The 12,551-nt window shown below is 49.9% G+C and overlaps 1 protein-coding gene across 1 annotated transcript; it reads right to left on the bottom strand.

The window, feature by feature from the left end:
- Window positions 1-1,044: 1,044 nt before the first annotated feature.
- LOC138467881 (small ribosomal subunit protein uS9) lies at window positions 1,045-1,550 on the bottom strand. The gene has a single exon (XM_069608179.1). It carries the CDS (start codon window positions 1,519-1,521, stop codon window positions 1,081-1,083), a length of 441 nt encoding a protein of 146 aa, XP_069464280.1. The 5' UTR covers window positions 1,522-1,550; the 3' UTR covers window positions 1,045-1,080.
- Window positions 1,551-12,551: the final 11,001 nt, after the last annotated feature.

The raw sequence follows: 12,551 nt of genomic DNA, 5'->3' as shown, positions 1-12,551 counted from the left end.
GACTACATTACTGCAACGCCCTATTTGTGGATGTTAGCCACCAGACTACATTACTGCAATGCCCTATTTGTGGATGTTAGGAAAGATTCTCACAGGCCATCCCCACCCTCTCTGGTCCCCCGTATTGTTCGCTTGTGCCCCTCCCCCCTTCCTGCACACAGGAGTCTGTCCTGATACATTCTGGTTTCACCATCACCGTCTTCTGGCCAATGCTAGATTTTACTTTTATGGACTTCATTGATTCACGGTGCGTCACACTTTCTCAACTCTCATGCTGGACTTCCTTTGCATCTTGTACTCATGGTGACCCTGAATCATGCTGTTCCCATCTTCATCTTGTATCCAGACTTGCAACATTATGTGTTACTACTGACTTCTGCTATTGTATTCGCTCTCCCCTCTTGCTTCTCCACTCTTTTTGACTGCTTACTCTGTTCTGTCCTCCCCTCCCCTCTCCCTTTTCCTATCTCCTCCCCTCCTCCCCTTACTTTCTTCTATGCACTTACTCTATCAGAATTGTCCCTGGACCTAGTATGATAGCAACTTCGTCTGTCGCTCCCCCATCCCCTTACTGTTACCCCTCTCCCTCCAGCACTATATGAAACGTTGTCAGGCCTAGTACGATAGTCGCTTGTTTTGTTCCTCTCCTCCCTTTCTGCACCCCTCTCCCTCACCTTTTGTTTTCCTCCGGCTCTACCAGAAATGTCGTCAGGACTAGTACGGTAGTCGCCAGTCGGTTTCCATTTCCTTCCCACTCTCCCGCTCCCTTCCTTATCTATGTCTTAGCTCTTGCACTATCTGAAATGTCGTCAGGCCGAGTACGATAGTTAATTTCACATCCTTACTGTTCATGGCCTGTAAGAATGTCGTATTTTCCCTTGTTCCCTCCCTTGCCTTGAAGCGCTTTGAAACACATTGTGTATAGGCGCTATATAAATAAACTATCATATATATCATATCATATCATTAATGTGACGTTTTTCCTCCAGTTGTGTACCCCCAACTTTTTGCTGCTGTTTTTTTTTTTATTTTTTTTTAAAAAAAAATTCGCACTTCAGATTTATTGCAAGTGTAAAACATTTAACGGTAGGATTTCTGGTAGCGAGCACGTGCTCCAGGTCCACCAAATTTCTTGGACTCGCACCGACGAGGATCTGCCACAAGCAGGGTCCGGTCATACTGGATTAGAATATCCTTGATTTCTTTTTTGGATGCTTCATCAACATACTTTTGATAGTAAGCCACAAGCGCCTTTGAAATAGACTGGCGTATAGCGTAAACTTGTGCAACATGACCGCCACCCTTCACTCTAACTCTGATGTCAACCCCAGCGAAGCGTTCCTTGCCCAGGAGAAGTACAGGCTCAAGAAGTTTGTACTGAAGAGTCCTAGGTTCAATCATTTCCAGAGGTCTTCCATTTACTTTAATTAGGCCATTCCCCCTCTTGCAGTGAGCAACAGCAGTAGCAGTTTTCTTTCGTCCGAAGACCTGGACAGACTGCAGTGGTCCCTTGGCCGGCATGGTTCCTCAGCGTACGGCTAAAGCAGGAAAAGAGCTTTTTGTTGCTGTTTAAACACCATAGTCTGACTTTACAAGTGAACCACAGTCCTCAGCTGCACTCCCCTGGGCTTTCGCTCACTTTGTTATGTGGAAACAGACATGCCCTTAAAGACAGTCAGTACTGTGAGACTTTGTTTCCCTTAGTCCCTTCCAATGTTGCAACTTTTCTGCAACATGTTACAAGTGCACAATGTACCTTACAGTACAAAGGTCCTAGACTCCCTCAAAGGATTTTATAGGAGAAGCGCAGATGTGCTTTCGACAGTGCAGGTGGCAGTTTATCTTTTTGCATATTTTTTAACCCTTTCTTGCCATGCAAACTGCTCTTACCGCTTTTGGCATAGGAAAGTGGCCTGGCTACAAAATGGCCATGCCACGAGGTTCTTTGTCCTGTCCTTTGGCTATCTTGCCCCTTTGCCTTCCCCCGGTCATGCCAACCCAGGTTAGTCCTTATTTGGGCATGCATTCTCCCACAAAATGCCAAGCTTTCGCAGGCTTCTGCCTTCCTTGTGTGTGTGCTTCCAGGATATGGATTGGACTGTCCAGTTCCAATAGACATCCTGGGTGCCAGATAGTCTGGTGTGCTGTGTATGACTCGGACCACCGTGGTCCGTGATTGGTCCACATCTGGTGTGCCTGTATGTGAGCAGATCTCCCATTGTGTCCTCTTCGTTTTGGCGTGAAGGAGATTCTGGATAAGAGAAGGCCCCAAACACCCACACCAGGTCGATCTCTTGAGTTCTCACTGAACCTAGGATAGGATCCAAGTATCCTGAAACTAAGAAGACAAGTCGAGGAACCGCTGGTGACCCGCTGGAAGGTTGGGTACCCTGAGCCCGCTGTTGTCCTGCTGGACCCCTCTGCCTCTGATCGAACTAGAAGGTCTGCGAAGATGCTTTGCCCCATTAGAATAGTGGGACCATCTATTCTCGGCACCTTCATCAAACCCTGCAAGTAAGCCTTCTCGGAAGTGTCCTTGGGCCAACCAGTGGTCTGACAAGCTTGCGCAGGACCTTTGCTCGAACACCACCGCTGTTTCGAGGAGAGCCTTGAAACTCAGTACATCGCAAACTCTGTGTTCACGGCACTCTCACACCGAATTTCATATACTTGGCATTCCCAGGTCTGGAATAAAGAGAGAGTGCCCGAACCGGAGTACACAAGGTTACCGTGTTGCCCAGCCGTGGTGACGAACTTCACAGGTGACTTGCTGCTGTGCCAGTCTGAGCCCCGAAGCCTGCGACAGTGAAACTAGCCTGATCCATCCACCAGGAGCAGACAAATCGCCACTGTCCCACCAGGGAATCATCGCTGTAACTTCACTGCTGAAAGCCGCACCACTGCTGCATTTGAACCTGCGACCAAAGTGGACTCGACTGCCAAAGTTTGGTCCATAGTGCACTGGTGGTAAGTGAGTACCTGCCACCCTTGCCAGTGGCCCCTAGCACATCCATCCACTTTTACTCACAGGTGTCCCCTGAGGGCCACTCTCCTTTCCACAGATAGCCTGTGCTATCGAACCTTTCCCAGCTCTTGGAACCTGTTCTGCTCTTTGGAGGAGACCCTCCACGAATAGTGGGAACTTGTTCTTCATTGCCTTACCCACCTTCCTGAGCTGCTACAGCCCCTGCAAGAGACCCTGTTTTCGCCCTTCTGCACAATCGCCTGCACCAGAATTTGAAAGTACTTTGAGCGCTTGGCTCCTCTCTTCATAGGGACTGGACTGCCTCTCAGTTAGGGTTTACTTTATGTAGAACTGCCCAAAGACTATTTGCTTCCCTCCCTATTAGGTTGTGGAACCATTCTGTGCTTTCATCCGTTTAGGCCACTTGGTAGTGTATATATGTATTATAGTAGTGTTGTGTTGGTTTGATGTATTACTATTGATAATTACTGTGTGTAGAATTTCAAAGGCCTTGAATAAATGTACGAATATTTTTAATATAGATACGCCTGTCTGGGAGTGAATTGTGGTGTCCTTTACTCTGTGTGATCATTGAGGTCTTTCAGTCACCCTCACCACTACTGAGACCTAATCTTGGCCGCCGCCAATGCTATCTTGATTGGTCTGGCTTGTCCAGAAGGTTACACTGTTCCAAGAAACTAGGCTGGCCTTCTGAACCTCTGCCCACCAGGACAGCGTTCAGAAATCCTTCTTAACAAATTGGTGTACAGTGGTGAGATATGACTGAAGGAATCCAGTGTTGCATACTAGTGAAGACATTTCAGATTACCCCTAACCAGCACGCATAGTGACCTTAGTAATAAGTAACTGTAAAGGCCAAAGATCTTTCTATAATAATGGAAACAATTACCAATATAATCTTGAATGCTTCAAAATCTGAAACATTGAGAATGATGTGTACTGAGAGACGCTTGCCTGCTCAAGGTACAAAGACTGAAATGATCCAAAGAGTCATGGAATGGCAAGAGTCCCAACTCGAAGCCATAGTATCAGATGAGAGTGCAGAAGGAGGTGGGGCTGCTCCCACTGACAGAACTGACAGTTCTGTTGCTGCCCTCATCCATGGTGCCCATGATGACAGGATGATGTAATTGTCATGGTCATGAAGTCAGGGGCACATGCATGCAGGGTTCGCATGCACAGGAGAGCTGGGTGGACACTGTCCTGGCGCCTTTGGCGCCAGACTCATGAACAAAAGTAAACAAGAACATCCATTTAACACCAAAAAGCTTTTATTATGAACATAGCACTTCAGATGCATTAACCTTGAACATTCCATCCATTAAGCAGGATGCATTAACCTTGAACATTCCATCGATTAAGCTGCCCCAAGTGCATTCTTGGGTGTGGCTGCTAATGGATTGCCTTCGCACGTGCTCACTCTCTAGGAGTGGCTGGTAAGCTGGCCCTAATGGGCGTGCCCATGATCTCAGCTGTATAAGCTGCCCCGATCCTCAAGACAGACGCTTTGCGTTATTCTGCACTTGCAAGCAGCGTAACGCTCACCGTCGCCTGAGGTCAGACTTACCTTTGAAGATCCTGCTTCCTGGAAATCCTGCTTCCTGCCAGCATACTTACCAACTGGGGGAAGCTGTTCTTACCTGTACATCTCTTCGGTGAACCAATTATTCAACTTTACACTTTCTGGAACGCCGAAATCTTCATCTTGGCACTGTAGCACCACACGCTCCTTCATCGACAGCAGCGCCTGCAAGGAAAAACACAAGACAAGGTTAGACATAGAAAAAACAGTCATTTTAAGGTTGCGCTTCGCCATACTTCGCTCTTTTCCTTAAACAATCACTTACCTGCTGCCATTGCGGTAGCATCCATCTTCCTTCCGGCCGCGTCTCGCGTCTCACCGCTGCATTGAGGCCGCATTTCCATCTAAGGGAAGAAAACAGAAGAGAGACATTATTGCGGGCATAAATAGGAGCAACATAGAAAGACATTAAACAGAGCAAACAGCATCACAAGCGCTCAAGAAAGACTTACCAATCATGAGGAGAAGCATAGTCTCAGCTGGGCTGGGCTGGACTAATCCTTATCAGGGATCAGTGAAGGAACTAGATCCCATTCGACGTGCCCCTGCCAGAAGTAGCAGGACGGAGAGCTGATCTTCCATAATTCACAGGTGAGATTTTTGGGCCGGCGTATGCTCACAGGAACCGTACTTTGGGGTGAAGGGTTCGAGAGGTACAACAATCACAGATTGGCGCACTCACACACTCTTATCTCCACGCAGGAGCAGTATCACCATATACCACCGCATACAGCTTTTCTACTGAGGGAGAGGCCTTAAGGGGTGATTCAAGTTCAGCGAGGGCTGCAACCGTGCCCCAACGCCCCCGCAGAGACCAGGTGAGCATAACAGTAATGTCCAAAGTTTCCTCTGCCAGCTCTGATGCTGAAGCCATGTTGGAATTCAAGAAGCAAGAGCTGCAGTTTAAGCAGTAGGAGCTTGAATTTCACATGGCTAAGCTGAACATAGAGCAGGCAGAAAAACAAAAGGACAGGGATCACCAGTTGGAACTGGCCAAGCTTCAAGTTTCAAATGGATCCAAGGGATCTGTACATGGGTCTGGGTCCGCCTATCATCCAAGATTTCCTAAATATCTGCTCAGTGTGTATGATGAGAACAATGACGTTATGGACTGGCTGAATGCAATTGAGTATGCATGTGAAGTTCAGGAGGCTGTAAATGCTGATAACATTGCATTGTTGCTCAGCAGACTACCCCATTCTAGCTGCAGTGCTATTATGGAGCTGTCAAAAGCTGAAAGAGTAGATTTAGCAAAATTCAAGCAAACTCTCATCTTAAAGTTTGGGAAGACTGCTGCCCAATACTTGAAGAGGTTTAGAGAGTACAAAAAGAAAGAAGGTAGTACTTGGGTGTCTTATGTGACTGATTCTTTAAAGAACTTGACTGGTTGGGTTGAAGGATATAAGGTCTCCACCTTTGAGGGTATGAACTGTCTTGTCATGATTGAACATATGTTTGCATCTTGTTCCCCTGAGCTTAAGAAGCACTTGGCAGATTCAAAAGAGTTAGATCCTAAGAAGCTGGCCAAAGCAGCAGATTTGTGGGTCTCACATAGAGTCTCCCATAAGGACAAGACTCATCCTGGGGAGCAGGAGGAGGGGAACAAGTCCAAAGATAAAGAGGGTGGGGGATCTGATAAAACCTTCTCCCAAAAGAACCAGAAAAATAAATGTAAGGGTAAGTCACAGGAGAATGCACAGGGTAGTGGAAGATATTCTTGCAAACAGAACTCTGGTTACAGTAAGCCTCCCTATGTCCCAAGACCCAGTGTATCTTGAGTGGCTTGTGGAGTAAATGATCATGCGAAGGGGGACCCCAGATGTAAGGTCAAAACCTTGGGGGTCTACTATATGAGTCTGGCCTTCCCCTCCTACGAGGAAGAAGAGATCACAGGGGCATCCTTATCCTCAGATTCATTCCTCAGTGGGATAGTATCTGAGGTAGTCCTAGTTTCCCTGGGTTCCTGGGTTCCTGGGAGCCTAAAGTCGCAGAGGTTTATGCTAGGATTCCTGATAACACCAAGCACTATCTTAAAGACAGTGGCCCTCATTCCGAGATAGGAGGTAAGTACCGGTATTTTCCGGCATGGTGTAAAGTACAACACCGCTCTGGCGTCAGACCGCTAATTGCGGCCCATTTCGACCTCTCGGACACACGCTTTTCGCCATGCCGGAAAAGTACCGAGCGGCATGCCGCTAAACGACCCGCAAACCCCCTACCGGCATGCTGCAACACGTAAATAACAACATCGCCTTGGAAGCAGTAGCGTCTGTACATAACGGTGACCGTGAATTAAGGATACCGTAAATTACGGTCACCGAAAAAAAAGGAACCGGAAATTACGTCATCGCACAGGAACGGGAAGGAGGGCGGCGGCCATCTTTAAAAACACAATCCATTGCCATCCTCATCAGCCAGCACCCTTGGGAGCAAACTGAAGTTGGGAAAAGGACCAGATAACTATGAACATGCGGAAAGCTCCAAAGAAGGCTGTGGACCGCACCGCAAGAAGAAATTCAGCCCTGAGGAACTCCAGGCCATGGTGGACTACCTGGCTGAGCATGCAGATGTTGTTTTCAGCCCCGACATGCGGAGGGAGTCTATCATCCACAAAAAGAACATCTGGGCTCAACTTGCCCAGAGGGTGAGCACTGTAGGCACCACCCCCTGCACCCTCAGGGACTGGCGCAAGCGGTGGGATGACCTGCGGGTGCGGGTGTGGGGCCTCCTCTCCAGCAACCGGAGTCAGGCCATGCAGACAGGAGGCGGTCCAAGTACCCCTGTGCAACTAGAGCCGTGGGAGGAGACATGTGCGGCTCCGATTGGCACAGAATCGATAGAGGGCGTGGGCGACATGGAGTGCGGGGCAACGTCGTCTGCCGAAGGAGGTGAGTGTCCACAGTGTACACTGCCAATGTCCATTGCATGATTAAAACTGCCCCAAGGGCCATCGAAGGCACCTTCTCATGTTGCCCTCCCCCCATCCAACTCTTCCCCCCATCCAACTAATGTAGAGGCAAGTGCCACGCAATCAAGGGCCAAGTGCGAGTACATAACGCACATCAACCATAGTGCATTAACTTGCACATCCCATCATTCACACTGTGCAGCCGGCTCGGCATTGTGCCAGCCAAACTGCACATAACCAGGCCACGATGAGTCACTCCCAAACATGCATACATGACATACTCATGCACATGTACCACTGCCGTTGCTACACCCAAAAGGCCACAAACCGCAATTGACTGAAATGTGAATGCAGCCATGTATGCAAATAGGACATCATACAATCACTCATGTTGTCCCTCTCTTCTACCCCCACAGGCACTGATCATGACAGCGCCGAGCCACATTCAAGCCGGCCAAGCACCTCCATGGGTAGTGGCAGGGTCAGGCGAATTCCTGCACCAAAAATAACAGCCCCCCCGGCTCCGGAAAGGCCACTGGATGCTGCACCACCACAATCCATCCCAGCATTGGCGCCTGCCACAATGCCAATCCCAACATCGGCACAGTCGAGCATCTCTGGGGAGGTTGCTGCTACCGGTCCTGACGAGTATGTGGACAGCCCGTCACCCATCTATGGGGCGTCCGAGGAGGAGGGCCAACACACAGTCCACACCCCGGAGCCCTGCATTGTCCCCCTGGCCTCATGTAGTGACTGTGGAGATGCACAAACACCTGCCCGTAGTCCTCAAAAAGACACGCAGGGGTATGATGATGGTGGCCCAAGTCCACCGGTACAGCCCTCGCCCGAGCATGCAGGGGCAAGTAGTTTCAGCGATGGATTTCCATCATTCGGCAAACGTCGAGCAAATCAGCTCGCAGATCTCCTAACAGAGTTCATGGAGGACAACCGCCAGGACAGGGTTGAATGGCATAATGAACTAAGGGAAATGCGGCAGACACTCACCAACAGCACCAACCGGTTGTGTGACACTGTCACTGACTGCACAACCCGTCTGTGTCACATCCTTGGCCGCATAGCCAATGCCCTTGAGGCAGCCCAATCTAATCCCCAGCCACAGCAGGCGGACACGCCCGCATCCAGTGTGGCCACAGCAGCCAGCCCTGCAAGACGCACTCTGCGTTCCATGCGGCGCAGGGACATGCCTCCCCCGGGCCATGGGAGCAAGAAACAATAGTCATTGCTGCCACATGTGGCCTTTACGTCCTACATGGGACCACTGCTGTGGAGTTGGGGGGAGGGGATGGTAGTGAGGGTTTGTTGTAGAGTTGGGGGGGAGGGGGGTGGGGGGTGAGGGTTTGTTGTGGAGTTGGGGGGGGTGATGGTTTGTTGTGGAGTTGGGGGGGAAGGGGGGTGGCTGCAGATAATGTTCACACTTATTCCCTTTTCACAATACACTATTGGTGTTGCAAAGTTTAACCGTTGTGGACATTCATCATTGAGCATGTTTATAATGACGTCTGACAGTGCATGGTGTACAAGTATACACACATCCAGTGCCCTGTGTGCCCATGCAATGCCACCCTCTGCTGACTTGTGTTCCGGATATCCTGTCCACTCTTTGTTTGGCACATGACATGTCCCTCAAGTGCACTGCCTCCATGATGCTTTCTTGCCACTTCCTCCTCCACCTTCACCACATCGTCATGTGGTAGTAGCAGCCCCATGTCAGGGGACAGAGACGCAATTCTAGGGATGCACATTTTGTTGAGCTATACATATGACATGGGGATTTTGGATACCAGATAGCAGTAGACGGGTCCCCCACCAGTCCTGCTTTGCCAACTCATATGTGCCTTACGCAAGCCAGGTGACTGCTTCATCTACACGCATGCACGGGTATGGCCAGTGTTTTAGTGCTCCATGGGCCTGTTCTGTGGGTTACTGACAGGGGTCATGTACCATGGTGTCAAGGGACAGCCACCAACAGCTGCATGCCTAGCCAAATAAGGTGAGTGTTTGAACTGTCATGGTGGAGAACTGAACTTGGCTGACATGGCAGGGTTTCACTGATGGCCATATGCACATGTCCATGGATGCATTTCACCCATTTGGCCACAATATGTGTCCAATTCAATGGAATGCTGTGGGGGGTTGCATCTATAAGATGGTCCGTGAATGATGGCATGGAAATCTCGTGGTACATGCTTTGTTGATGCATGCAGCTGTCCTGATGTTAGATCCATGTGGTGCTGTGTACTGTGTAGATTCGTATTTGGGTGTGATGGATGTAGTCAGTGGCTCATGGTCATCATCCTGCTCTGATACATACTATGGTGAATTCCAACACTCCTATAGGTGTGCCATGCCGGTGACGTGGTGTGGTATCCCTGCTGCCCTCAGTTCAATCCACTCTCAGGGATGGGTCTCCGATGTGGTGCCATGCTGAGGGCAGCCACATTGTGCATATGCAGTGTGTCCTCCTATATGCGCTTACGGTTGTGGTGGCCGCCAATTAGTGGTGCAAGTGCAGTAGGATTTGCCCTTGTCAGATGGTGGAGATGTAGTGTATTGTGAGTGCCTTATTCCATCGATGTGGGAATCTGTTCTCATGTGCCGTTGCACTGGTTCTGTGGCAGGTTGGTTGGTGGGGTGAACATTGTACGATGGCTTCATCATTTCGACCCAGTTGGTTCATGCAGGCACCCATCTCATGGCACCAATGCACTAGCATAACACAGTCAGACGACTCAACAGGCTGCCAGGCACGTCATCCTGCATGTCGTACCATGTGGCACGGTAGCGTGGTGAACTGCTGGCCCATTGAGTCATGAGTTGTTCTTTGATGTCGGGCCCACCCATGTGTGATGTTCTTGGTTGCGTTGCATTCCATCTGCACGTAGGGGGAGTGGTATTGTCTGCAGTTGCTATCCGCCACCTGCATGCCATGCTGGTCCACCTACGACACGTGGGTGCTGTCAGGGGCACCAATGTCATTTGGCATGCCTCCATATGCACAAGGTCCATCTTTACTGTTGTGTATCTCCTGGGTGGTCCATGTTGGGGATTGGTAGGCCCTTGTGTGCTTGGGGAGGTGAAACAGCACTTGTTTATGTGTCCGTGTAATGTTGTAATGGACGGTTGTGACATGCCATGCATGGGCACCACTGTGTGCTGGTAGGTGCCTGTGGCATGGGTGTGGGGCACAGGCAACACCATCACTTATGCCAGGATAGCAGTGTATATTTGTATGCTGCTCGCGTATCTCGTTATATCTCAGGCCAAATATGGTGGTGACGGTGTCACAGTCAAGGTGGTCAGGGGTGTCTATCTGCTCAGGGTTTTCCTTGAGTGGCCGGACATGCTGCGTGTGCATGGGGGCTGCTGGGGTGGTGACGGAGGCTGCACTAGTGCTGCATGCAGGGCCTGTCTCCCCCTCCTTCTCCCCCTGTGTCTCCTCAAAGGGGGGGCCTGGTGTTGTTGCTGAAGTTTTTGTGGTTGTGCCCTTGCTGGTTCTATTGGTCTCATCTTGGTGTGGGAGGGGGTGTGGTGTGTGGGTGAGCTCCTTTTCTGCAGTGGCAGACTCCATTGCCTCCACCTGTGCTGATTGTGTGCACCTGTGGCTCTGGGAACCACTGCTCAAGGTTCATTACTCCTTCTCTGAGATGCCTGTATGTACTCCATGCTGGTAAGGTACTTTACGGGCTTAAGGAGGCCGTTATTTACGTGTGCTCCTTACTTGTGATCAGCTCCGGTTTAAGCCATGCCGCTAATTCCGGCATGGTGGGGCGCTCGCATGGTTTTTACCTTACCTCCAAACTCGGAATGACCTCCAGTGTGCTGATCAATGGAGTTGACACTCCTGCCCTTGGGGATAGTGGGGCCAGCAGAACAGTAGTGGATTCTACCTTGGTAGACCCAGAGGAAGTTGCCAGAGCTCCTTTGTTACCCACTAAGTTAGCTGATGGTCCCCCTCTCAAGTTCCCAGTTATGGCTGTAAATCTTACTATAAATGGTACCACGGTTAGGATTCCAGTGAGCATTCAGAGGCAAGTCCCAGGAAAGGTCCTGCTGGGGAATTATCTCAGAACTTTAGGGCTTGTGGGTGACACAGCAGAGAGACCATGCACAAGGGCACAAGGTCACAGACAAGGGATGCACTGGCCAAGTACAATTTCAAGCCTAAGCCGATGGGGAAACACAAGGCTAAAGGAGTAAAAAAAGACAGAAGAAAGAAAATATTCCCCCCTAACTCGCCTACCAGCGAGGTAGAGGTAGTTGGTCAAACACATTAACCTGATGAGGAAGAGGTGTTGCCTGAAATCCTCAATCCACATGACCATCCTGAACTAGAGAGTTTGTTAGTAGAAGGTGGTCCTGATAGGGTTGAGTTCAGTAAGGGCCAACATGAGTGCCCATCTTTGGAAGACCCAAGGAGACAGGCCTGCTTCCAGCTTGTGGGTGAACCTCCTGGAAAGCACTGGATTTATTGGGAAGGTGGGCTCCTCTACAGAAAGCCTACAAAGTCTACAGAAGGAGACCCTAGGAGGTTGGTGGGTCCCCTTGCTGTAAGACCCTTCCTCGTGCAGTTGGCACATGAAATCCCCCTTGCTGGTCACCTTGGCATCAAGGGAACCAAGCAAAGGTTATCCAGGCACTTCTACTGGCCCAGGAGGGGGGTGCAAGTAGAAAGTCAATGTAGGAGTTGTGCCACATGCCAGTTATCTGGGAAAAGTGGCACAACAATCCAAGTTCCATTGGTACACTCCCAGTTGTGGGGGTACCATTTGAGAGGGTAGGGATCAACATTGTTGGTCCCCTTGACACCCAAACATCCTCAGGCAATAGGTTTATCCTGGAGCTAGTCGACCATGCCACCAGGTATCATGGGGCCATCCCATTGAAGACTGGGACTGCCAAGTCAGCTGCAAAAGCTTTACTTGGCATATTTACTAGGGTTGGCTTCCCTAAAAAAGTTGTGTCTGACAGGGGCAGCAACTTTATGTCCAAGTATATGCAGGCCATGTGAAAGGAATGTGGTGTTACCTATAAGTTTTCATCCGCATACCACTCAC

This window comes from Ambystoma mexicanum, chromosome 4q (genome assembly GCF_040938575.1).
Source record: "Ambystoma mexicanum isolate Mex_15411 chromosome 4q, UKY_AmexF1_1, whole genome shotgun sequence".
Taxonomy (NCBI): domain Eukaryota; kingdom Metazoa; phylum Chordata; class Amphibia; order Caudata; family Ambystomatidae; genus Ambystoma; species Ambystoma mexicanum.
Note: the sequence above shows the minus strand (reverse complement) of the source record. Positions and strands in the feature narration are given on the sequence as shown.